Source organism: Macrotis lagotis, chromosome 5 (genome assembly GCF_037893015.1).
Source record: "Macrotis lagotis isolate mMagLag1 chromosome 5, bilby.v1.9.chrom.fasta, whole genome shotgun sequence".
In the NCBI taxonomy this organism is placed as follows: Eukaryota; Metazoa; Chordata; class Mammalia; order Peramelemorphia; family Peramelidae; genus Macrotis; species Macrotis lagotis.
In genome coordinates, this window is record NC_133662.1 from 165,772,024 (window position 1) to 165,799,473 (window position 27,450).

General features: G+C 36.9%; 2 protein-coding genes across 6 annotated transcripts in view; one reads left to right on the forward strand and one right to left on the reverse strand.

Annotated features, from left to right (window-relative positions):
- Positions 1-19,687, forward strand: part of AKAP12 (A-kinase anchoring protein 12) — a 108,488-nt gene extending 88,801 nt beyond the window's left edge. For 2 of the 4 annotated variants that reach the window (XM_074187819.1, XM_074187821.1), the window contains 2 exons: positions 9,321-14,183; positions 18,643-19,687. In XM_074187819.1, coding sequence (XP_074043920.1) covers positions 9,321-14,173 — 4,853 coding nt within the window. In that variant the 3' untranslated portion in view covers positions 14,174-14,183; positions 18,643-19,687. Of the gene's footprint in view, positions 1-2,636; positions 2,754-9,320; positions 14,184-18,642 lie in introns of those variants that run through there. The other 2 variants (XM_074187822.1, XM_074187820.1) reach the window with 2 other exon arrangements.
- The window catches only part of ZBTB2 (zinc finger and BTB domain containing 2), a 39,554-nt gene continuing 29,569 nt past the window's right edge, over positions 17,466-27,450 (reverse strand). For both annotated transcript variants that reach the window (XM_074187823.1, XM_074187824.1), the window contains exon 3: positions 17,466-27,425. In XM_074187823.1, coding sequence (XP_074043924.1) covers positions 26,051-27,425 — 1,375 coding nt within the window. In that variant the 3' untranslated portion in view covers positions 17,466-26,050. The remainder of the gene's footprint in view (positions 27,426-27,450) is intronic.

Genomic DNA, 27,450 nt, shown 5'->3' on the forward strand with positions numbered 1-27,450 from the left:
CCATGTGAAGATAGTAAAACCTCAGGGGAGGCAGATTAACTTTCAGAGGTTGCAAATCAAAAAAAAAAGTTCTTTCTAATCAGAAAAATCTTCAATTATCCTTTGGCTTTTTGATATTTAGGAACATTTGCTATATAAAAAATAAGTGGAAAAGTAGGATGATCTTCCTTCTTCTGTGGGGGGGAGGAGAACTCATCCAAAAAACTATGGGAAAAGTAAACATTTTACATGAGTCTTTTTCTGCTCTCTCAAATTATGGTGTACATTTTTTTTTTCTGTGTATAGAGGAGAAATCCTTTCCATTTTCTTGAAAGTTCTTTTAAGTTCCACAAGCAAGATCTCTGAACATTAAGAACTTTAAAATTTTATCTTTATGTCTTCCCCAAAACCTTACACTTATTTGGTTTGCATTTGATTTAGAGCCCAAGTCTTACAAATGCCTGTTGTGTGATATATTACATTGTTTTTACCTCATTTTAGTGTCTTCCAATATTTTCTGCAGCATTAACTAGTTCTCTGTGAATTTGTGGGAATATCAAAGATAGTCATTCCAAGAATTATGTCTAGAAATATTACTTTAGAGAGCCAAGAAAAAGAGAGCTAGAGAAAGAAGTGAGGTTTGATACCAAGATGGAAAATATCAAAACAGAAAGGTTGTGAAAAGTGTAGTTATGATCAGAAATATATTTGGCCTTTGTTTGAAATATACACTTGATGCAAAATTTTATATTTATTTGGGTATATACCTAGAACAGCCTCCAGTTTAGAAAAGATTAGAGATGGAAGTGATTTGCCACCAATTAAGGATCACGAATGTATAAAATCTATACAATCTATGTTTTAAAGGAGTAAGACTGTCTTCTAATAACATTCTTCTAATGGAAGAAAAAAATGGGAATTAGTTAAAGAGGGCTGCCTGAGCTTCAGTTCAGTCCAATTAATATTAATATATATTAAGCATCTGTTATGTTCCAAACCTGTACAAAGGTCTGGGAAAATAAATTTAAAAAAAAAAGGCAGCCCCTGGTGTGGGGAAAGGGACAACATAAAAGAGAAGAAAGAAACCTAGAAAAATAGTTAATTGCTTAGGAAAGCTAAAAGGATTGCCTTGTTTCAGTGAGGTCCCAGCTGATCAGGGCTTCAGAGATTTTCTCTAACTCTGTTTGTGAGGATGGGAATAATCCACTGCTGAGGTTTGGCAGGCTTGTTGCTTGAGAACCGAACAGGACATAACAAGTGTGCAAAGGATGCTGACGATCTGGACTTGTTCAGGAGTGGACCAAGATGGGAAAAGGCTACCCTCTCTGCCTGGCCAAGAACTGAAGGGATTGGAGGTCAGGGATAGGGGCTATAAGGCAAAGGGGGCACATGTAAGTAATTGCTTGTAAATGATATTAAGGTATTAACTATCTCTTTGTTTAGCTGAGTTGGAGTACAGTAAGTCATGGGAATTCAAGACACTTGGAAGTGTGTGTTTGACCCCTAATTGTGGGCAGGAGCTGGAGTGGACTGAAGCTATGCACTGAACTCACTGTAAGAGGGTGTTCTGGAGGTCAGTAGATTTAAAAACTGCCAAAATCTTGATCAGATGATAAATTTGAACTATATACACGAGGAAAAATATTAAACTTGTTTCCTCAGTTCATAGCCTGAGAGCTTCCCGAGTATTTATGGAATAGTAAGTATCTACCAGAAGTAGTCCTTGACTCCCAGATCTTTCTAACAAAGAAGTGGGTTTCTATTGTAAACTCCTTCACTTCCATCACCCTTCTAGCTTTGTTTTTTCAGCCCTCAATTTCTTTCAATCAATCCCAGAATCATAAAATTGGAGAGTCGACCCAGTCCAACAGACAAATGAAACGAATCCTCACTCTACCATATCTGAACGGTGGTCTCTGCCTGCACAGCAAATCAGCAAAGATAAGGGAGCTCATTCTTTCTATAGTAACATCCCATCACCGGCGTTTTTCACCTTTTTTTTTTTTGAATACTTTAAGATTTCTTCTAAATAACTATTTTAACATAATTTTATTCCTTTGCAGATTTAAGCATTTTATTTTGTTCATTTCAAAACTTTTTTTTTTCTGAGAAGGGGGGCGGTCTGTAGACATCACCATGGGGGTTAATTACACATCACCTTCCCTTCCCCTAAGGTAAGAATCCCTGCCAAAGGGGTCACTCTCACACTGCTGAAGGGAGCTCTGTCTCTCTCATACACGCACACACGAACACATGCGCACACACACACACACGAAAACACATTCAGAACCCTACTAAAGGGTTCTCTCTCTTACACACACGCACACATACAGACATACAGACACATACACATCATCTTCCCGTCCCCTGAGGTAAGAATCCCTGCTCAAGGCAGCTTTATCCGTCTTTATCTTACACACGCGCACACACTCATACACATACACATACACATACACACACACACACACACACACACACACACACACACGACCCCCACTAAAGTAATGCAGGCGGCCCTACCCTGCGCTGGCCGAGCTGCATCTAAGAGTCTTCTGGGGGTGGGAGGGGGCGGGGCAAGGGAAGGGCGGGGCCCAGGTGGGGAGGGGCGGGGCGGGGTGGGAGGGGAGGGGAGGGGAGGGGAGTTGAGGGAGTCTCCACCTAGTGGTGGAGGCTTTTGGGTAGTTTCCCACTGATCCTGTGGGGCTCCCATAGGGCGGCAGCCCCGCCAGAACCTGGCAGGCTCAACTGCACCATGCCGTGGTGGAACAGCTGCTGTGAGTGGACAGGGCCGTAACCGCCTTCTTTCCCGGGGAGAGGCCTTGGGGGGGAGCCTTGGAGCTCATAAATGGCCTAGAGTGACCAAGCTTTGGTGAGGTCCCAGGAGCCTGGAGACGGAGGATGATGGGGGGGCAGAAATTGGAGGGAAACCACACTCAAGGGCACAGGACTGTTTTCCCCCTTATGGCTTCTTGAAGAGGGAAAGAGTTGGGCCTGGGTTTGGGGGTGTCACCTAGGAGCCCATGAGGGCCAAGGACCTTAGACTGTTGGGAGGAGCGCAAAGCCGAGCCCCTCGGTTGCCCCCGCCCCAGTGGAGCCTGGCCCCTGGCCTCTGCCTAGGCCTGGGGGGGACCCCAAAAGCAAATCACAGATGCGGCCCCTCCCCCCATTGTGTCCCAGGGAGGCCCGGGCTGGGAGGCCCAGGCCCAAGCTGGGCTCCAGAGCCCCGGGAGGAGGGGTTCGCCCTGCCAGATTCAGTGAAGGCGCTTTACCCCGACCCTTCGTGTGGACGTCTGTGAAGTTAACTGCATTCTGCTCTGCTTAGCCCTTTGGGGGAAGCCTGGGTAGAAGGGACTTACTTTCAGCCCTTAATTCATTGACAGTGGGTCCTGCTGAGCATGGGATCGATAAACAGGAAAATACAGTTTGCACAAAAACCACCTTCTTTCTAGATGATCAAAGGGGTTTGTTTTGTTTGTTTCAAATGGCCAGTGGGGTTGGGGGGAAAGGAAGGAAATAAGTGTTAAGTGCCTCTAACAGTTCTGTAGAGCTTACAGTATCAGACACCGTGCTAATTATCGCAATTATTTTCTCATTTGATCCTCCCACAACAAGCTATTAAAATAATAATTATAGCAGCTAATGGTTACAGAGAGCTTAGGGGTTCAGGACCTTTGCAATCTCTTATTTGAGCATCCTCCCCTTGGGAGGTAGGCGCTGTCATCCCCATTTTACAGGTTAGTGACATGACTTGCCCTGTAAAAAGGGAGGTTAAACTAGAGGACTTCTTTTTTTCCTTCTACTTATGATCCCAGGATGCTGTAATGCCAAGTGTTGTACATGAAAGTCTTTGACTATGTGAAAGACACTATTTTAGACAATTAGTCCTTTGGATGAAGACTAGGAGAGATCACCTTCAGCAAAGATAAGAGGCTTGTGTTGGGATATAGAGAAGGAAAGAGGGGGGAGGCATTTCACAATGGAAAGAAGAGTGGGAGGAGAAAAAAGGTTTTGGAGAAAACAGGATGCTTTGGTGGGGAGACTGTCATTAGACAACTTTGGCAGAGCAAGGTAGGAGAATAATGGAAAAGTAAGGCTGAAAAGTTAGGTTGGAGCCAAAATGTAGGGTTTTTCTTTTAAGTAATAGAGTGTTATCAAAAATTTTTGAGTATTGGGATGACATGATGAACAACAGTTCTATGGGATAGGTTTTATTTTTATCCCCATTTTACAGATGAGGAAACTTGAGGCAAACAGGTTCAAAGTCATAGAGCTTGAAAATGAGGTTGGATCTGAACTCTGGTGTTGATAATTCCAGGCTCAGCACTATTTTCATTGGGAAGCCTAGCTGGACAATCAATGGTTTTTGTGGTTCTAGGTCATGTCATAGTGTAAATGCATGCAATTTTCCTTTTGTTCTTCCTTCAAGTCACCAATTCTAATGGCTTTTCAATTGCCAGGCTAATTTACTAAAAACAGCTCCATGTTTGAGCAAAAAGCAAACTAAAGTTACCAAATGAATCAATAAAATAAAAGATCTGAGAACTTTGGTAATAGAGCATATTCATGAAGTAATGAAGAGATATCTAGCTCCCAGTCTAGTAATATGATTTATTTTAATGTATAAAATATGTGAGAGTTATGCATCATAAAATTCTGTAAAATTCAGGAAAATTTTGCACAAATTGATTATAATTTCTCACTGCTAAATCCTAGTTCTGTAGTACTTTAAGGTTTGCAGAATATTTTTATCAAGTCAACCCAGTTGGGGAAGTGGTACTCGTATTATTTTAGAGATGAAAAATTTAGCTTAGGTTGTTGTCCGCTTATAATTTCATTATTACATTTTTGATGTCTCCGTGGGGATCTTCTGGATCTGTATATGAAATTAGACCTCTGGAATTTTTCCACACCCTAATGATACAATTTCTTTTAATCTTCCCTTCTCTTCTTCTCCCTCAGTTTTCATTCTTCTTCCCTTTTCCAGTTTTCTCTTTTTTTAATCATCAGGAAATAACAATCCCTGGCCTTGTCAAATTAGATCCCTCTGTGACTCCATGTGATAGGGTTCAAAGAAGTCACATCATCTCAGATTTGAATATAAAATTTATTGCTTTGGTCCTTATGATTAATTCTTCACTCGTGTTTATCTTCACTTATAGTTATCTTAACTCAGTTTGAATTTAAGTTTTTTCATCATGAATTATTATTATTATTATTATTATTATTGTTATTGTTATTTTATTATTTTGCAAGGCAAATGGGATTAAGTGAGTTGCCCAAGGTCACACAGCTAAGTAAATATTAATTACCTGAGGCTGGATTTGAACTCCGCTCTTCCTGACTCCAGGGCTGGTGCTCTATCCACTGTGCCACCTAGCTGTCCCTATCAGGAATTATTAAAGCTCCTTTTTCACCTAATATGATTATACTCACTTTTGCTGGGTAAGTTCTTTTTGGCTGTGAGTCTCAATCCTTTGGCTTCTGAAATATATTCAATACCTCTTTATTTCTTAACTTCTTAATTTAGATGTGTTAATTTTGTTTTGCAAAATAATTTCAATTAAATATTTTTATTATTGCATCCATCCTTTGGTTAAAATTTTACCCCAAGTCATAGCTGTGGAAAGGTCACTGATCTGATTTCTAAATTTTTTTTGTAGTATAATTTCTAATATTGTCATTTTTTTATTGAGCTCAGTGTTGTATATGGTTTAATGTAATGACTTCAATGTAATCTAAGTTACATTTTACTCAGTAATTTTTGTCAGACAGGGAATTTTAAGCAATTTTTGTTTTTGAGCTTGGAGAAAGAACACTGGTTTATTGAATAAACTTATTAAAGTATATTCAATTTTCCTATTTATCCTGTTGCACTAATCTCTTCTATTTTTTTTAATCAGTGCCAAATATTTAGTCTTGGAATCATGATATCTTTTAGCTAGTGCATCTGAGTTCTTACATTATTCAAGGTTTTTTTTTTTTTTTTTCTGTGCATCTTTGTGTGAATTGTGTAGTGCTTGTTTACTTCAGGCAGCATCAGTTCATATAAGTCTTTTCTCAGTTTCTCTGAATCTGTTCTGTTTATCATTCCAAGTTTAGAAATATTTCCTTTAATTCCTCCTTCTCCCTCCCTGCCCCCCCCCCATGAATTCCCTTAATATCTTCTCTTATTTTAGAACAATTTTATTTTATCTAGATACTTCAAGTAACTCCTTGGTAGTTTGGTATAGCTAAATCTGTGAATCATTTTAGAATTGCCATTTTTATTTTATTGGAATTCTTAACAGGATTTTGAAAAAGGAAATTTTGAAAAATGAATTAGATAAACTGGAAAAAAAGATTGAATGATCAAAAATATCTGATTCTTGGAAAAGACAATTCTGTGTGCTATTCCTTTAATAATTCTAAGTTTTAAGGAATTATAAGTTTACCAGTCTATAATTTGAAATACAGTGAAATGAGTACTGGATCTAGAGTCAGAATTCTTGGATTTGATTCTTGGTTCTTTTACTTAATTACCTGGGTGGCCTTAGGCAAGTCACATAGCCTCTTTGACCTTCCATTTCTTTACTGTTAATAGAATGACTTAAATTGTATGAGATCTTAAACCCCTTAGAGGATGAAGTCTGTGATTGAGTTACTCTTAAGAGTATATTGGCTCACTTATAACTCTTTTTCAGTCTTCAAAGATCATCAGCAAGCATTCAGCAATCATCCATTTTCTTTATTCTTGCCCTGGATTATAGTATGGTCATATAGATCAGCTAGGTACACTTTTCTTATCTTGTATTTTAATTATTGTTAACCAATTTTTACCTAACACCTCAAATCACCTATGCTGAACAAGTAATGGTCACGTATTTGGATGTTTGTCTCCTTACCTTGCCTGTCTTCCTCAACCCAAAATATAATAATTTTGTTGTAGTTTAGTTGTTTTAGTCTAACTCTTTATTACCCCATTTGGTTGTGATCTGTCATTTCTTTCTCCAGCTCATTTTATAGATGAGGAAAGTAAGGCAAAAGAAGGTGAAGTGATTTACCTAGGATAACACAGCTAGCAAGTTATCTTTGACTAGAAGTCGGGTCTTCCTGACTGGCACTCTATCCACTGTACCACCCAGCTGCCTCTAGGAATTGAATAGGGAAATGTATCTGTAGTTATCCCTTTCCTGCTCAGGATTCTGGAAATCTTTATATGAAGAAATGGATGAGGAGCAGATCTTAGGATAAGGAAGCCCAATATTCTGATCCTTGTAACATGGACTCACATTTTGTGTGTGTGTGTGTGTGTGTGTGTGTGTGTGTGTGTGTGTGCGCGCGCGTGCACGCGCGCGCCGGCGCATGCGCGCACACACACACACAATTTGGATTCATCTTCTGTAATCCTCTCCACCAAGAATAAATAAATGAATATTTTATGCTTCTCTGTTCTTTTACTATTCATTTAATTGGGTTCTGATATTTTTGCCCATTTCCATATATATATATTTCCTCTATTTGCTTACATTATACCTGCGATAAGGGAAAAGATTTTTCATTTTAATGTTTGCATCCTTAAGGGCAGCTAGGTGGCAGAGTAGATAGAACACTGGCCCTGGACTCAGGAGGACCTGAGTTCAAATGTGACCTCAGACACTTAATAATTGCCTAGCTGTGTGACCTGGGGCAAGTCATTCTTAACTCCATTGCCTTAAATTAAAAAATAATAAAAAAAATCTTTGCATTTTTAGTACTTAGTATATTACCTTACACTTAATAAATATTTGACAATATATTTTTGTCAATGAATCAAATATATTCCTTTCCAGTTGAAGATACTTTCATTTGATAGAAAAACAACTTTCTATACATAGTGATCATGGTTCTTATTCCTTTGTTCTTCAGCATAGTAAAGAAAACCATTTTTTGTTGCATTTCTGTTTTTGACATCATCCTGATGTTATTTTTTTCTATTCATTATCATCTTCCTGAATTCTCTTTTATCTCACTTAAGTACTTTAAAAATCTTCATGAGATCTCTCAAGCTTTTATCAGTTCTGTTACCTCCGATGGAGAATATATAAAGAGATATAGAGACATTTTGACAACCTTTTCTCTAATAACCAGTGTTATTAGAACTGCTGGTATGTAGTAAATTCCATTTCATCTTAATTTCATATCTTCTTACCTTTTTTTTTCTGCTGTGTGGTAAAGCTGAAAATAATCAATGACATACCCATCAAAGAAGAACAAAGAGCCTAATTAATCAACCCCTGAATCTGCGGTGTTGATGGCATATGACTATTAAAAAAATACAAATAAAATTGCAGCTACATTGAAATGTTGAGTGGCAAGAGCATCAGAACTGAGTTTGAATCTATGGTCTTTTCCTAAAGAGATTTGTTTTATTTTTCAAATCTCTTAATGTTTCAGGGAACTTTATAAATTTGAGGGAATAGGACTTTTACTAAAATCTTCCCAGCTCTAATGTTAGTTCTATAAAGTAAAACCTGACTGTCCCCTGAACCTTTGCAGAAATCAATTTGTAAATAATTTCAAAAGGAAGAAAGATAATGAAAAGTAAATTTACTTATAACTAGTCTTTTTTTAAGAGTTTTAAGATCACTGTGTTGAGGATCATTTTGGTTAATTTAAATAAATTCTAGAATTTAGTGCTCTAATAACTTAATTTTCATAGATGTTTTTGTAGTTCTCCCTTTAGGTTGGCACACTTACTAAGTTTGTAAAAGATATTTTTAGACCTTAGACCTTAGAATTCAGAATGACATGGTGTACTGGATAAATGATTAAAAGGAAGCAAAATAAAGTCAATGAATTGGATTTCAAATTTTTACTATTAAAACATCATAGCTTCTGTTATTGTTTTTAGTTTGTACGTTTTAAAAAACTGATAATATTTACTTTATTTCCTATTCTTCCCACTCTCCTTGCCTCCTTTGCTTTCAGACATAACAAGCTGATGCTGAATAGGGTATATCTACAGTGCAGAATTTCAACATTTTACAAGTCTAAAATGTAGTTTTGGTTGGGGAGAAACATATCTATTTCCATTCCTTTTGATTCTACTACTTGTAAAAAAAAAATGACTTGCCTTAGATTTCTTTAATTTGGTCAGTACATCACATTGTACTTTGTATTTTCTAAATTCTCAAAGGTGTCAAGTTGCCTAGAAAGTTGAGTCGGAGTACTAGCTTAGACCTTGGGGTGATCCATGTGTGTATTGTTCATTAAAATATGCTACATTATTATTTTATGGTCAATTATGATTGCTTTGCATCTTAAGGCACACATTATCTATTGAATCATTATTGTAACAATTTTCTTTTCTTTTTTTCCAACAGTTGGACAAAGAGAGCCAGAAAATATGATTGAAAAAGATGATGTGGATAATACTTTGGTAGCTGCTAAGTCAGCATCTAGTGTGCAGGATGATGCTCAGGAGACTGTGCATGAAATAATTGAGCCTTTGACAGAAGATAAAATAGAAGAGTTGGAGCAACCTATAGAATCTCAGTCTAATGATGTTGGGTTCAAAAAGGTGTTTAAATTTGTTGGCTTTAAATTTACTGTGAAAAAGGATAAGAATGATAAGTCTGACCCTGTTGAATTACTCACAGTCAAAAAAGATGATATTGTGGAAGCAAATGGAGCTGATAATTATCAAGATGCTGTTTCAGTTAATGAAACATTACCTAAAGAGACTGAATTGACCCCGTTAGTTGCAACTGATGAGGAAAGCCAGAAAGAGAGTACAGATCTTGAGGAAGGCAAGAATACTGAGGAAGAGAAACAAGAAAAAGTAGGCAGCAAATCTTATGAATCTGAAAGTACATCATCATTCAAAAAGTTTTTCAGTTGGGCTGGCTGGAGGAAAAAGACCAGTTTTAAGAAATCTAAGGAGGAAGAACCAGAAACTTCGGAGAAGAAAAAGGATCAAGACCTAGGGAAAGGAGATATAGTTGAAATTTTTGAAGGGAAAAAAGAGGATACTGCTGAGCCATCAATTGTTTCTGAACATCCGCTCCCCCAGGAGACTGTTGAAAGTATAAAAGATTCCAGGTCATCTGAGAATGAAAAAGTACACACAGCTCCTGAAGAACATGGTCAAGAAGCACAAACCTCTTCTGAAGTGAAAGCCGCTCCTTTAGCCACAGAGGTGTTTGATGAAAAGGTAGAGACAGTAGCAGAAGTTCATGTCAGTACTCTGGAAGAGGAAAAACAAACCGAATATCAAAGTGCTGAGGTAAAAGAAGTTGTTGGGACAGTGTTTCTTGCAACAGTTGAAACACATGCAGATTTGCAGAAAGCTGAAATGACAGAGAAATTGATCAAGGCCAAAGAATTGGTGTGCGCCTCCGGAGATGACTACGTGAAACTAGTGGAACCTGGTCCTGAAGAATCGGCTTTGTGTCAGCATCACGAGGGCATCACCAATGAGGTAGAAATGCTGTCCTCCCAAGAAAGAGGTAGATTGCAAGGAAGCCCATTAAAGAAACTTTTTACTGGTACTGGCTTAAAAAAACTGTCTGGAAAGAAACATAAAGGGAAAAGGGGAGATGATGAAATAAAGTCAGAAGAATTGGGGGAGCTTACACAAGTGTTGGTAGATTCTCCAGAAACTCCAGAGGAACAAAAGGGTGAAAGTTCTGCTTCATCCCCTGAAGAATTGACTGAGGTTACAGAGAAGACTATTGGAGAAGTACCCCAGGAGGTTGAGATTGAAGAAGAAGGTACTGTTTCAGATGGAGAGAGAAAGAGAGAAGGTGTTACTCCCTGGGCATCTTTTAAAAAGATGGTGACCCCCAAGAAACGTATTAGAAGGCTTTCTGAAAGTGACAAAGAAGATGAAGTTGAGAAAGTAAAGAGTGCTACTCTGTCTTCAACTGAAAGTGCAGCCTCTGATACTCAGGAGGAGATGAAAGGACACGGGGATGATCAGAAGATAGAAGAGCCAAAGCGTAGGGTTGATACCTCAGTGTCCTGGGAAGCCTTAATTTGTGTAGGATCTTCCAAGAAAAGAGCAAGGAAGTCATCATCATCTGATGAAGAAGGAGGGGCTAAAGTTATTAGTGGAGATTCCCAGAAAGCAGAAGATGCAGGCAAAAAAGAATCTGGGACAGAAATAACACAGATGCATTCTCATGAAGGGGATCAAGGACCGATAAGTTCTTCCCCTGAACCAGCTGGAAGCCCACTTGAAGGAGAGGGAGTTTCTACCTGGGTGTCATTTAAAAGATTAGTTACCCCAAGGAAAAAGTCAAAATCAAAAATGGATGAGAGGAATGAGGAATCTGGCATAGAACATTCTGCTTCAGATACAGAACCTGTGAAAGAAGAATCTTGGGTTTCAATCAAGAAACTCATTCCTGGGCGAAGAAAGAAAAGGTTAGATGGGAAACAAGAACAAGTTCCTGTTGAAGAAGACCAGACTGAAGTTAATGAAGATGATTCTGATATTCCAGCTGTTGTTCCTTTATCTGAGTATGATGCAGCAGAACAAGAGAAAATAGAAGCCCAACAAGCAAAAGACATCGAAGCAGCAAAAACAAGAATGCATGAGGAGAAATCTGGACTAGTAGAAGGTCCAGGAAAAGAGGATTCTGTTGAGGGACTGGTTCATGCAGTCAGTGTGACTGTTGTAGAGGGGGAGAGAGCAGTTACGAGTATTGAAGAAAGGTCACCATCTTGGATTTCTGCTAAAATTACGGAACATGTTGAAGAAGCCACAGAGCAACCAAAACAGCAGACTAAGGAGATATTTGAAAAACAAGCCCATGTTGAAATACCTACTACTAAAACCTTGCCAGATGTAGTAGATACTAGCAGTGACACAATTGTTAGTGAGCTGGAGTTAACTTCTGAAGCAGTGACAGCTCCAGAAGAAGCAACAGAAATAACAGAAGCCTCTTGTGCGGAAGAGACTACTGAAATGGTTTCTGCAGTTTCACAGCTAACTGACTCTCCTGATACTACAGAAGAAGCTACACCTGTGCAGGAGGTAGAAGATGATACACCAGATTTAGAAGCTCTTAAGCAACGAACTCAGGAAATAATTCAGGCAGTTATAGAAAAAGTTAAGCAATCAGAAGGATCTGAGATTACAGAAATGGTTGTTTCGGGAGACACCCTTTTAACAGCTCAGAATCTTGAAACTAAAATATCAGAGCAAGTAAATGTGAAAAAAATCGAACAAAGTGGTGATCACCAAGAGATCAACTTAGAAATTGGAGAAGCAGCTGGGGTAGATAATAGTAAAGTGATACATGCTGAGGAGCAGGAACAGGTGCAAACAGCAAAAATTGACAATATACCAATAGTCGACGGACAACAAGAAGTAATTGAACAAACATCTTCAGAAGCTTGTAATAAATTTAATGAAGTTGAAAGAAGTTTAGAGGTGAAGGAATGTAAATCACATAGTGATTTCATAACTTCTAAAGCTGAGACTACAGGTACTGAAACATCACAAATTCCAATGGAACAAATAAGTCCAGTTGAAATAAGTACAGATTTAGGTACTTTCCTGGTACATTTTGAAGATATAAGTATAAAACAGCAAAAAGGCAATGACATTGGAGACTCTGTACCTGCATTAGGATCTGAAGTTGTAGAAACACCAGTGGTCACTGAATCAAGTGATAAACTTGCAGAAAGTCCTGGTTTCCAATCTTCCCAGGGAACCAAAGAACAATCTAAATCAGAAGAACTTCCAGTACCTGTTGAGGAACAGATAATTGAACAAATGGTACAGAGCCTTTCAGGAACCAAAATGGTGCAAGATTCAGGTCCCTCTATTAATCAGGAAATGAAAGATAGAATAACTACAAAAGAACAGGTCTCTTTAGACACAGAATTGCTTGATCAGACAAAGATAGACCAAGGTAAACTGAAAGATGAAAATATTACTAAAGAAGACAAATTGGAATATGAAAAGAGTTCTGAAAAGATTGAACTTCAGAATCAGATCATTTCTTGCTCACCTTCATTGGAGGAAAAGGTCTTGGTTCAGGAGGAGGCATTGCCCTCAGAAATTCTCAAAGTTCAAAGTCCTGAGACTCATGAAACATCTTTACCATTAACAGTTGGAGCAAGGGTAGAGCAGGCTGTAGTAGAAGCTGTTTCAGAAACAAATGTTGAAACTCTGGATTCTGTAAATATTCCAGTAACAACTGAAAAAGTACCCTCTGAAAGTATGTCAGACCAAGTGGTACTCATGGAGAAGCAGTCTCTCACAGTCTCTATACTTCAAGAAAAAGCAAAAACAATGCAATTATCTGCTGTTACAGAGACTATCACAAGTTCTGGCTCAATGAAAAGACCAGAGGAAGAGTCCCAGAAACTGTCAGATGCAGCTTGTGTTGAAGTTGCTTCTCAGGTAGTCAAACCAACTCTAACTGAAGTAGAACTTGCAAGGGATGGTGATATTTTGACCATTAAAACCCAGAGTACCACAATTGTACAAAATGTTATTCAGACTGCTATTGATAAAGTTAGTGCCACAGACCTAAACACTCAAACTTTGGTACTTAATGACGAAGAACAGGCTCAGATAAGAAAAACTGAAGAGGTGGAGGATATTATACATGTATCTGAAAGAAATGAAAATGAACTGATGGTACAATGTGAAATTAAATCTGTTTCCACAGAAGACTTGGCTCCAGCAGCTGTTGAGCAAACTGCAGGTACACCTGCAATTACTGGTATTTACAAAGATATCTCTGTTACTGAAAATTTTGAAAGGATAGAGGCCATTGAGGTACAGATACCTGAATTAAAATCAGATGAGCAGCATGAAGAAGAAGCACCACAGCTAGAAGAAAAAAAAGAAGCCATTGAAACAAAGACTGAGCCAAAAATTGACAGTGCAATGTCAGAAGAAGTATTTGATGAACCAAAACATGTACCCATAGGAGAAACCAAAAATGACATTGGAATTGACCATTCAGATGATCCAGGATTAGTACCAGGGGAAATAAATGATGAAGACCTATGCAAAGAGTCCCTAGATTCAAATGGACCGAAACTAAAGGAAACTCTCCAGGATTTGGAATGCCAAGAAAGACTAGTAGTTCAGGTAGAAAAAGAAATTTATAGCCAGTCAGTAGAAGACACCAAAATACAGACACAAGAGGAAGTACCTAAATATGATGAGTTTTGTGAATTTCCACCAAAAGCGGCATCTAAGGAGTCCTGAGACATAATATGTAAGTACATTATTTTTTGTAAAGTAATATTCCTTGTTTTTACATCTACATTTTTAGGTATTTTTCTAATTTTCTCACAAAAAGTCCTCTGAGGTTTACTGCCTTGTATAAGAGGGAGCTCAGAAAATTCAAATGATGATCATAACTCACCCAGTCAAGGACATAACCATGATTCTGTCAGTCTAAGGATCCATATCAACAATAATCCCTGTTTTCATAGTCCCAGTAATGACATATCTAATGATTGAATCTTGTTCTTGGGACTTTGCAAATTTAAATAGGCAAAATTTCTGAAATTCTCATTGGTCATTTATTATGACAGAATTGTATCCCATAACATTTTTGTATAATAATTTATTCACCCTCCATTCTTCCTGCACCTACTTTGCTTCACAGTTTTTTGACTTCCAGAAGTGTGGTTTTGTGAATAGGTCTGTATTCACAGTGCTCAGTGAGAGGTGGGGAGAAAAACACTCAAGTTTATGTCCTGCCTCTATCCCTTACTGACTGATTCTGGGAAAGCCCTTTAACCTTTCAGAGCAACCTTTAAGAATATGAGGGGCAGAGAGAGGTACCTATCTGCATTGTTAGAAATTCTTTATTGAGAGCTCCCTGCATTGCTGAGGTTATTTTTTTAGTGGTCTGGTATACAGTTCACAAAGTATTCTAACTTCAACTCTACAAAATGCATGTCTCAAATGAGACTGAGAAAGGTTGAGTGATTTGTCATGGTCACAGAGATGCATTGCAGGCAGATTTGAGTCCAAGTCTCCTATACTCTACAAATATCAGAGTTGAAAGGGAACTTAAAAGTCATCTTGCTACAGCTCACTCATTTAGCCTTGTCTTAAAGACCTCTTTACACAAAGAGAATTTATTACTTCCTGAGCCAGTACTATCCCACTTTTGGTTAATTGTAATTGTTTTTCTTTACATTAGGCCTAAATTTTTCTCTTTGTAATTTCCTATATTATATGATTCTTTTCTGTGGAAGAAAACCAAATTCTCATAGTACTTTAAATACTTGAGAATTGGCTCCTAGACTCCTTATTTACAGTTGATTTCTTGCTTATGTTTTCTCTTGCATAAATTACTCATTTCTAGGATCTTCAACCAGTACAAATATGGCATGGTTTTAAGCCCTTTGACATCCTAGCTACCTTTCTTTTGGTATTTTTCATCTCATGGGATCATGATAAAAATTACTGACCTTTAAACAGTGGGGTTTTTTTTGTGCAAGTAATGGGGTTAAGTGACTTGCCCAAGGCCACATAGCTAGGTAATTATTAAGTGTTGGAGGCCAGATTTGAACTCAGGTACTCCTGACTCCAGCATCGGTGCTGGATACACAGTGGATACACTGTGCAACCTAACTGCCCCTTAGTGTTTTAAGAGTTTCAAAGCTCTAAACAACTCCTCCCCTGCCATTTACATTTCATTTTATTTTCTGAACTTTCAATACTAAAAAATAATTTCATACCATGAACCCAAGTACTTAATTGCAAAAGTATATAATAATTAAGCCTGCCATCTGAATTTCTGTTCTCTTCTTATGCCTTAATCCTGATCAGTAAAGGAAATAAGGTTATTCTCATCCTATGTGTTTTATTGCTTCCTTTTCAGACTTAAAAAAAGTTGCCCTTTTCTTTTATTTTTTGTTTGTTTGGGTTTTTTTTAGATTTTTCAAGGCAATGGAGTTAAGTGGATTGCCCAAGGCCACACAGCTAGGTAATTATTAAGTGTCTGAGACCGGATTTGAACTCAGGTACTCCTGATTCCAGGGCTGGTGCTTTATCCACTGCACCACCTAGCCGCCTCCTGCCCTTTTCTTTTTTAAATGTTCATTATCACTGGTGTTTAGTTTTCAGACTCCATTCTCTGAAATTAACTAGGATAGACCTGAGTTTTACTGCTGGGTGGAAAAAGCCTTGAGATTGGGAAATTATATTTTGAGGAGGGGCTAAGACGTGATGGGGGATGGTGATTGAGATGGGGACTTGGAGTAAGTCTGCCTTATTGAATTCTGCAGCTTTTCCTGTGGAAGAAGCTGTGGGTGAGGTGACTTGAGATCCAAGAAAATGGATTCCAGCCTAGAGACAGTGAGGAGAATGTTGGATGGAGATGGAGGACTGGGCTGAAAAGAGCTGCCTCCCTTTTTGTGATCTTTTCCCCTATGCTCTTCCAAAGTTTTGGCCTATCCAACTATTCATGTTTTCCTGTCAGAGAGCACAGAGAGGAATAGAATCACCTGTGCCTTAAAATTTAGATGGGGATGGTGATGGGAAAGGGGAGTCATTGTGCTGCAGTGAAAAGAAGACTGGATTTGAATTTAGAATATCAGTGTGGCTTTGGGTAAGTCACTTCCTAGTTCTTTTAAAATTTTGCAAATGAAGATGGCTTTGGGGGATGTTCTGGATATGTATGTAAGGATTCAAGAAGTATTTTTGCAGGCCTTGGAGCATAGTCTCATAGAATGATCAGGAAATGAGATGGGTTGGAGTGGGGGGGGTGGCAAGGTATGCTTGAATTTGGATGATAGGATCCAAACATCCTAGAGTTTTGGGAGTGAATCACTTCAATAGGGATATAACCACATAAAGTCATAAATGAAAAATCAACTTTAAAAATACAGAAAGGGAAGGTGTGGATGGACAGGATTTTGTTTAGAAAAAGATCCAGAGGTTTTATTGAATTTCAGTAATTAGGGGAAACCAGATGTTGCAGGGGATAGAGCACCGGCCTTGGAGTCAGGAGTACCTGAGTTCAAATCCAGCCTCAGTTAATAATTGCCTAGCTGTTTGACCTTGGGCAAGTCATTTAACCTTATTACTGAAATTCTTTTTCTTTAAATTTTTGGCAATTACCACATCAGTAATCAAAGGGCTTAGAGGATCATGACTATCTTCCTGAATTTAAGGAGGCAATAACCCTTATGTATTGTGTGATAGTCAGAACATATCTTTAAAATTCTATCAATAAACTGAGAGCATTCAGAGAAGGATAACCTGAAAATTTCCATATCCTTTCTTATGTGTATCATTAGATGTTTGGCATCAAGAAACACATTCCAGTTTTTATAGCTACAGTAAAATAGTAAGTGTAGATTTATTCCTTGTAGACACTACTCCAAATGATCTTTACTCAAATTTGTAAAATTAAGATAGAATTTATCAACTGTTATTTAGAAAATAATCAAAAACAAAAAGTCCTTAAATACAAGGAATGATTTATATAATCTTTTTTTTTTTGTTGAGTTAATTTGAAGTGACTTAAAACACTTATTATCAAAGTACTCTTTTAGATGCTGGAGAGTCAAAACTAAGAAATATAAAGTCATCCGTTCTGTGAGTCTGCTTTTCTTTCTTCAGAATGGTAGGAAAATAGGCAGAAGGTGCTATGTTGGAATTGTAAGTATGATGGCCTTGTTCAATTGACATGCTATTGGAACTGAATCACACGAGTACTCACAGTTTCAAATGAAACTATAGAAGATAGAAGAAAGTGGAAGTTTTAAAAGGAAGGCTGCCTAAAAGGAGAGGCAGATAAAAGGAATCTGGTGTTTGTTTACTATATACTGAAAGACAAAAATCACTATTTGAAAGGGATTCTTGGGAATATTTCACCTTGCATTGCTTATGTTAAGCAAAAATGATATTATAGAGTTAATTGTAGTTTTTGTGTTAATACTCTCAGACTAGATACATAAAAACATGGATCCCATGCTGGAGGTAATACTTTCTATATGAGATCAGATTTTAGGATATTGGCAAAGGGACCAAATATTTCAGAGAAAAAATAATGAACTGTATTTTGACAGGCCTCGAATCCCTTCTTAATTTTACATTTAATTGAAGATTTAGAAGAATTCAGGATTGATTAGGTAAACCAGAAGATTGCTTTATAGACTCCTCTAACAAGGTTGTCACTTATGCAAAATATTTCCTTATAGGCCATAGTATATCTCTTCTAGCCTGGTGCTCTCATGCACATATATGTATACTCAAAATTTCAGTTGTGGTGAGACTTCAAAGTACATTATAGTGCAATGTAAACTAGAAAGTGATACTTTAATATCAGCTGTTTTGCATACTAGCACTTTTTATTTCCAAAAAAAGTATCACTAATGTGTGTGTGGGGGGCAGGAGAACCAAAGAAAAACCTAGAAAGAAACAGTTGAATTGCTTTGTATAATATATACATGGTTTGTGTATAGTATTAAATAGGTTTTCTTGAAATGGAATGTTTTATGTTGAATTCTCTTACCTTCTTCTGAATACAGGGAAATGTTCTTTTTTTCTCATTTTGAATTTAAGTTTAAAATGAATAAAAAATTTTTTGTTGGGATAAGGTTTTATTTTGGGTCCTCAATGAGAACCCTTAGATACTTTCTTTTTAAATCTTTTCTCATTGAGAAGAACCTACTGATGCTATTTCACTTTTTCATTCTTTTTCTTTGTAGTTAATTCAGAATGTGTGTTGTAGGACCAGAATGTGAAGAAGGCCATGTAAGAAAATGAAGGCTGCTGCTGATTAGACTCAAGACTAATGTTCCTGAACTGTGAGAACAGAAGATTAGGTCTTACTACCTGAAGCCATTCCAAGAGAGCCACTGACAACCCTGAGATATCAGGAGCTATACTCATCATTCTTTTATGTTTGGATGTTAACATTTCCTCTTTTTTTTGAGACATTTCTCTTTTCCACTTGATAACATGATGTTTCTGATTTAATGCAGGAGTTGGAAACAGTTAGTTATATTCCAAATCTTAGTTTAAAATGCTTCTAAAACTGGAGTGTAATTCTTTATGTATTTATATGTATATCTTAAATAAACTTTGTTCTGTTTTTATTGTATATTTTCCTTCACTTACTGGTTAAGGAGATATCCTGTCACATTGTATAAAGTGCTGAGTGCATGAGACCATGGTAAGGCACTATGGAGATTTGAGCCACAAGGAAACAATAAGTGAGGCTGCTTTCATGAGAGACCTTTCTAGTCCAAATGTACAATTACTACTTAAGACATCCATTTAAATTTATATTCCCATTTGTATCATTACTTTGAAAATAGGGGCTCTTTTAGAGCATAGTGTGAAACTTTGTGGAAACAAAGTTAATTTATTGATGGATTTTGTTTTAAGCTCTAGTGGAAGTTGGCAGAAAGTCTCAGTAATTTCAAATTCTTCAAATTTTTAGGCCTTCATTGATTATTTCAGAATGGATGTTTAGACATGATTGTGCTGGGCAAAAGAAGTTTTTGATGATACTGAGAAAAGAATGCATTGCTTTAAGGCTTTGGATTCTATTGTTCTTGTATCCTGGACCATATCTACATAAACAGCATGAACTAAGGCAAGTTCTTTAGAAAGTGGTTTTTGATAGATACTAGATTATGTCTTCTCCATTTATGCCCACTTGTCTTAACAGTGTTTCATTATGTTCATATACATTTGGTAAACTGTGATTTGACAAGTGACTTAAATAAAATATTTGCTTACACTTTAGGTTTGTTGGTCTTATTAGAATGCAGGAAACCTGGGAGTAATTTTTGTAAAGTATTTGGGTCATTGTGTTCAAGCTAAGCTTGAACTGCTACGTGGGTAGAATCACACCATCACGTGAAAGATGGCTGTTTTACAGAAATCTAGACTGAATATTTAAAACCTGGGTTTAGTGGCAGTTCTTTACTTTATTTGGATCTTTACCACTGACAAGGACTAGCCTGGGTTGATCATTGTTGGTACAATTCTACCATCTGGTGGTGATGTCTTGAAAATTAATTCAGTTTTCTGAGGCACACAGTAACATCCTCACTTAAAAATTGCCTAATATTTAAAAAGTAAATGGATTATTCTGTGAAGAATTTTTAAGACATCTCATAATTAAAAAATTACCAGGGCTACCACCTAAGGAATTTGAGAAAATGTCAGAGTATTTCTAATTATGATTCTTCATACAAATTAGCATGTAGCCTTCACACATTGAAGGTCTTTGTCATAATGTAATTGTCACATGTAATGTTTGCTATTTTTATATCTGTCATGTTGCTTTTTCATTTTTCAAATTAGTAATATGACCATTCAATCTTTAACAGTAGGAGAACTAAGACCCGTAAATCCACTTGGCCAAAAAAATCTTTCCTTTCCCCATGCAATTCACTGTTAAAAGTGTTAGTTCTAAAACTGGAAGCTATTTCATTTGCTGTTGTAAGCAAAGATGGCTACTCAAATTGGCCACAAAATTTTATTGTTCACCCTATGGTCCTTCATACTAAATAATGAATAATAACCTTTACTACATTTAGGAAGAAATAACTTAATAAAAGAGGATATATGGAGTAGTTTTAGTCCTGCCCAAAATACTGATTCTGTGACCCTGGTTAATAACCTCTCAATGCTTTATCCAGCCTGTTTAAGATCATAAATTGCTGAGAAGGGGCTTACCTGCATTAGTAGAGGTAGCTTCTTCACTTAGGAATTTCCTATACCAAAATTCCATTTGCTTGCTCTTATTAGAAAAAGATAATGTATTTCAAGATATTAGCAGAAATAATAAGTGTCAGAACCCTAAATATTGGATATTGGTATTCCCCCTTCCTAAAACAGAATAAGCCCTTTGTTCAAACATGGGTATGGAATTGCCCAACAGCCAAAATTCATAGTTTCATTTTTTAGGTAAACACTTTCATACTATTTTCCCCCCCAGATTGTCTCAACTCTGGAAAACTGTGGTCATCAAAACCCATTCTCCGAAAGTCATATTACTTGCTTTCTATTTTAGTACCAACACCTGAATGTGTCAAGGGACTTTTTTTTTTAAATATAAAAATTGTATACCCATATTCACTAAGCCATATTGTTATAACTGCAGCAGGCAAAAATGAACATCAGTAGCATGAATTGAAATTTTGATAGAATTTTTAAAGCTGCTGTTAAATGTATGAGATCCTGTTTAGACCTCAAAGCTAACTTTAGCTAATGTTAATTGTCTGTAGAGTTGGGGAGCAAGTGCCTAACCTTGCTTTTAGATATGCATACATGTCAACACGAAAGCTTGTGCATTAGAAAGTGCAACTATTGTAAACTTGACATTTCTTGTTAATGAGAACTATGAAAGAGTGTCCTGAGATTATTTTATTAAGGGTACAAATTAGATGTCTAACAGATAATTTGTTCCAATATATTTGCCTTGATCTCTGGAACTACAGATACTCAAATGAGGGCTGTTGACTTTAACTTGGGTTTAAGCTTCAAGCTTTGCAAATTTCTCTATTCCAAAGCATTGAGTTAAAAGATAATTGATTAGTTTTTTTTTAGTGTAGGTTTTCATTTATCTAAATAAAATAAAATCAAATGCTATCTAGTTGGTTTTCTTTATTCACAATTCAATTACGAATGCTTTTCCCTTCACATAGTAATTGCTGATGGTGTATATTTAAGAGTTTTCGTCTTTCACTCAATTTAGACTATTTTCCACCAAGTAATATATTTGGTCAGTCTGGGACTGTTTTCAGATAGATTGGTGTTTCTTAAGTCATAAATGAACATTTTAGATGTAAGAGAAATTTTACTGACCATTATTCACAAAGCATCAATCTACAGGTGATGAAACCCAGGCTCAGAGATTGTGATTTATCAAAGGTGGCATACTTGATATTTTTTAGTATTTAAAAGATTGTGTTGCAAATACTAGCTTTGTGTTTAAATTGCTATATCCGAGTTAACTGAAAGAACTTTTAAATGTGGGTGCTTTTATGTTCCCCTCTTTTTAAACCAAACTAGAACAATAATATTGGATCACAAATAAATAGAATTTGCAAAAAGATTGGAAGATAATCTGAAAAGATCTTAAACATCATGCTGTCACATGAGTAAACTTGAGATAATAGAATATAAACTCAAAGAGTTCCTGTACTATAAAACCCTTATTTGGTAGATTTCTGTCCAAAATCACAGAATTAGGTTTGGTTTTCAAATCAATGCTCTAACACTTTGGGATTAGGCTAAGAGCTCTAATTCCCATTTTTAAAAGGAAACCTGCAGAGCAGGATTTAGGTCAGACACACCCAAAAATCATGCCGGAAGGTAAAGGCAACGGACAGTCTATTACTTCTGTGCTGTGGGGGGTTAAATAGTAATGAGTAATCTAGTAAAGGGGAAGAAAATCTTAACCTCATTTTTGTTTTCTATAGATTCCTCTTGTTATCTTGAAAATCCATTAAGTCTGAGTTGCATAAAATATTGATGCTTTAAAGGATCATTCAATACTTAAGGCTTTAAGCATACTCAAGGTGGATCTTTCTCCAGAGTTTGCTAACTTAGAAATGGACAATATTACTAACTTTTGTAGTTTCTTAAAAGTAGAACTAAAAACCTTAGCCACATTGGTTTTTGGCTCATTGTAGATATAGAAATGGTAGAGGTTGTTCAAGAAAATACTGAACTACCTCAATTTTTGTTCCTAGAAACAAAAATGAACAGTTTCATCAAGATCAATTTTTAAAAATGTTAGGTCATCTATTCTAGCTGGTGAAGTTTGTTAGGAGTTATAACTGGTGTCTAATTACATGCCAACTTTATCATCCAATGGGATAAAAGTATATACACACGTATACCTTATTTTGGAAATCAGTCATAGCAAGTTAGATATATTTTTTTTCTTTTTTAAATGAATCCTGTTGCTCTAATTTTAGCTGCTCTTTAACTGACAAATCCTAAGACTTGTAACATGTGAGTTAATTGTCCCAAAACTGGGATAAGTTAAATTTTGTGGGTAGTGGGTAAAGATTAGTGATTTATAAAGCATTAAACCTGCCTGAAAAGTATTGGGCAAATCTTTTGTAGATGTCTTCACTGAATCTTTAAAGTGATTTTTTTGGGAGGACTATTTATCTCCTAAATTAAACTATATTTCTAAATTCAGGCATCAATATTTCTATATTTAAAAAACTGATTGTTAACATTGTGCTTTTGTACTTTTCAAAATACTTTATTTTTGCAAGGCAATGAGGTTAAGTGGCTTGCGTAAGGTCACACAGCTAGGTAATTAAGTGTCTAAGGCTGAATTTGAACTTGGTACTATTGACTCCAGGGTCCATGCTCTATCCACTGTGCCACCTAGCTGCCCTTAAAATACTTTTTAACAAAACTACATTATGAATTAGGTAGGGCAGGCATTTTAGGGTTGAAAGGAATCGGAAATTATCTTCCAATCCAACCACATTTTATAGATGTGATGAAATTGAGGCCAAAGGAGACTAAGTGATAACTATTTTCACACATAATAGCGTAGGTGACTTAATCTGTCTTAATTCATACATAGGTGAAACGTTCATCTTAGAGAGAGCTGCATCTAGTTAACAGCCAGTGAATATACGGCCTAGAGAAACCAATTGTTTAAAAATTTAGAAGATGGCAATTTCAATGTTTCAACCTCAAAAACTGACAAATTTTGCAGCTTCCTTCCCTCCTATTATCTGTAATGAGGTTGAGCAGCTAGGTGGCATAGTGGATAGTGAACTAACCTTGAAGTCTGAAGGATGGGAGTTTGCATCCAGATTCAGGCACCTAACACTAGCTGTGTGATCTTGGGCAAGAGACTTAACTGAATGCATCTAGGACCATCTCCAGTTATTGTCCTGATTCCTATCTGGTCACTGGCCTCAAATAGCTCTTGAGAAAGTGAGGCTGGTGACTTAGCACAGCCTCCCCTCACTCAAATCCAATTCACGTGCTTGTCATGGTGATACATCCCTGATGTCATGGTCTTCGAAGACAAAGGACAAACATTAGAAGAGGTATTAAGAGTGAAATTGCCCAAAGAGAGCAACAAACACAAACTGAGAATTAGTCTTCCTTTCACAGATACTTTTTCATCCCATCCCCATTGGATAAAAACCAGATGCCTCTTCTTTTATATATATATCTAAGGCTAAATGTTAGCTTTTTATGACTACTCAATTTATTCTTCTCAACAGGCAGAGTAGGTCTATTTGATTTAAATTTCATTTAATCTCCATAGAGGGGATGGCACCAAACATAAGAGAGTAAGAACACTTTCCCTCTACTGAATGAATGCAATTTGCTACATCAGAGAGGTGTTGGTTTTGGGAATTTGTGAAACTTCATTAAAATTACAAACAACTAAATGTACTGACAATACCCTCCAATTACCCAGTAGTTTGACAATTTACAGATACTAAAGGACTTTACCATAACATTTATCTTATTTGGTCCTCACAACAACCCTGTGAGGTAGGCAGAGCAGGTGTATTATCTCCCATTTTTTATATGTAGAAACTGAAGCTTCAAGCTCTGATGTTCTCATGGTTGGTTTTTTACCTATCAAGTGCCCTTAAAGAACTAACTATACATAACATTCCATTTAATTAAATCTTTATTCAATGAAATGATGTATAAAAACTTACAAATCTGAGAACTCAACTATACATGAAGAATGATGGGATATTCAGTTTTAAACATATACACAGAGCAGAGCTATTAGATGTTATTCCTCTCCCCCCCCCACTTTACTTCTGTCATTTTTGGTTCCTACTTTATCCCTCAAGCCATTCCTATTATGACCTTAAGGGAATGATGGATGTTATTTAATGTTTTCAAGCCAATGAGAATTTCAGGCACTAAATTAAAAAAAAAAAACAAACCCCCAAACCACAACTTGATAATGAACATCAAAGCCAAATGCTTATCCCAAAAATCAGGTACAGCTATTCACCCATCTCTCTCTATTCCATTTTGATGTTTAAATCTGATTTTGACAAGGTCTTGACTGTGGCGTAATTACACTGTAGTTATATTCTATTTAGATCTTCTTAAGAAAAGGTGAGTATTTCAGCATACAAAGTCTTTTTTTTTCCCTTTTGCATTTCAGGTGCTATAAAGGAATGTTACTTAATGGTAAAATGTATTCAGCATGGGTAACTGCTGGAACAGCATTGGAACAAGATGGGACAATATGACACTTTCTCCATTTCATGTCATTTGCTGTTCAGAAAGATAATAAAATTCTGGGATAGTACTTTTAATCTGATTTTTAAAAACATATAACTAATTTATTTTTAAAAAAGTACTCTTAGATTCTTATCTCAAATCAAGTTTTTCTTTTGGCTCAACTTGGAAAGAGATACAATTAGATAAGGCGTGTGCATTTATTTACCTGTTTATATCAAACATACATACTAGTCTCTCTCAGAAACACACATACTCACGAACTTTCCACATTTTATCCAATATTTTAAAAAAGAAAAGATTGCCATCACATTATTATTTTCTCTTTCAATTTTGTTGTTGTTGAAGGAGATGCTGTAAATAATGATTTTCTTGAATGGACATAATCTCAATGATGCAACCTGAAATAAGACACCTTGAGGAAAATTAAGTACTATGAAAATGTCTTGGGTCTAAAGTTTTCCCACACCACTTAGATTTTAAATAGTACACAGCTGTATATTTGCAACTGTTATTTTCAAAAAGGAAGCCTTACTACTCAAGAGGAAGTCATAATTGTACAATTTTAGCTTATCAAATTGAATTTATATGTACCCTTCATTAGATCCAAGTATTCTTTTAAAATAATCTAACACTTCTCAAAATCTATTTCTTGAATTTGTAAGTACTACTAACCATTATCTGTCCAATTTTTCTTTGTAGTAAAATCGACGTATTCCAGGTTCTAATGCACAAAAGCCTTTTTTCAGAGGGAGCGAGGATTGAGAAAGTGAACATGAGGAAAAGGAGAAAGGGGAGAGGAACTGTTTCTATCATGCCTCGGTGAACTTTTATTTGTAGTTTTGGTTTGGGAAGGGAAAGGATAGTCTTGTAAAAAATGAAAAATATGAAGTAACATATTCAGTCTAGTAACACTGTTTCTTGCTCTTTTTTGATGGAAGCTAACACTGAGTGATCAGGCTCTGTAACTTCTGAGTCCCCGCTGCCCAGAAGGATGGATCGTCCTTCATCAAGGGCAAAAACATCAGAGTTTTGATTTTGGCATGAATGCTTAACCACCTCATTGGGGGTTGAAAAAGTCTTGTCACACAGATTGCACTTGTAGGGCTTGTTGGCGTGCACTAGCATGTTGTCCATCTGACTCCCCTCCTCAAAGGTACAGAGTTCCAGAGTTTGCTTGTCCACCATGGTATAAGTGTCTATGCTCTGGTTTAGACACACATGCCTGGCAGCTTGATTGGCTCGGCAGAAGCTTTTGTCACAAGTACTGCATTTGAAAGGCTTGCCAGTGTGGATGTACATATGCTCCCTCCAATGACTTTTCTGAATAAATTTACGCCCACATATTGTGCATTCATATTTCCGTCTTTTCACTTCCCTTTCTTGGTCAGCCTGCTCCAAGTTGTCAATGTCTGCAATATCTGATGGGGGTGGAGTTTCTGACTGTTGTTGCCCATCAATGATTGGAGAATCAGAAATATGCTGAAGCTCACTGTCACTTATCATACCAGCTTCTGGCACTTCCATGGCATCTTTTCCTAGTTCAACTGCATTGCTACAGAGAGAGAGGGAAACACTGCTTTCTCCAGGTTGATTTGATGTAAATGGTACCCCTGTGTGAATCTGGAGGTGCTCCCGTAAGCTGTTACGAAGAGTAAACCGTCGCCCACACAGATGGCAGGCATAGTATTTTGGAAAGCTTCCATTCCTTTTCATGATGCTTGGCTTGACATGGGCAATTGTAAGGGATGCAGGTTGCTCATCTGAAGAAGATGCTTCCATGTTTGTTTCCTCCCCTGGGGGAGGAGGAGGAGGAACAGGTGTAGAAACAAGTTCTGGAGACAGTGAAGACTGTAATGGGTCAGAGGGGGTCATATTTGTCCGACTGACTTGTGTCAGATTTGAATTTAACTGAGAAAGTTGTGCTCCCTCAGATATCTGTTCTTGGCTCATTCTGGAAGTCTGTGGTCTTGGTTCCCGCCCAAGTTTGTCAGTTGCTGAGGTAATCTTGTTGGCTTGCCTTACTTGATGATCTGCAATTTGGATCCCATATAATGAAGATGCTAATGGAAAAACTTGGTCCGGATGGGAAAAGGCTCCTTGACTGGCAAGGCTGGCCTCCTGAATTAGTGGGTAGGCATGAAGAAACTTTATCCCCTGTTCGAGTCGAACTGGGTCAATAAGCTGGGGTGCCATCTTCCCGGTATACATCAAATGCAAAAGATAGCTGAAAATATCTGGCTGTATGTCAGTTGGTTTCAAACGGACACACTCACTGAAAGAGAAAAGTAAAAATTATT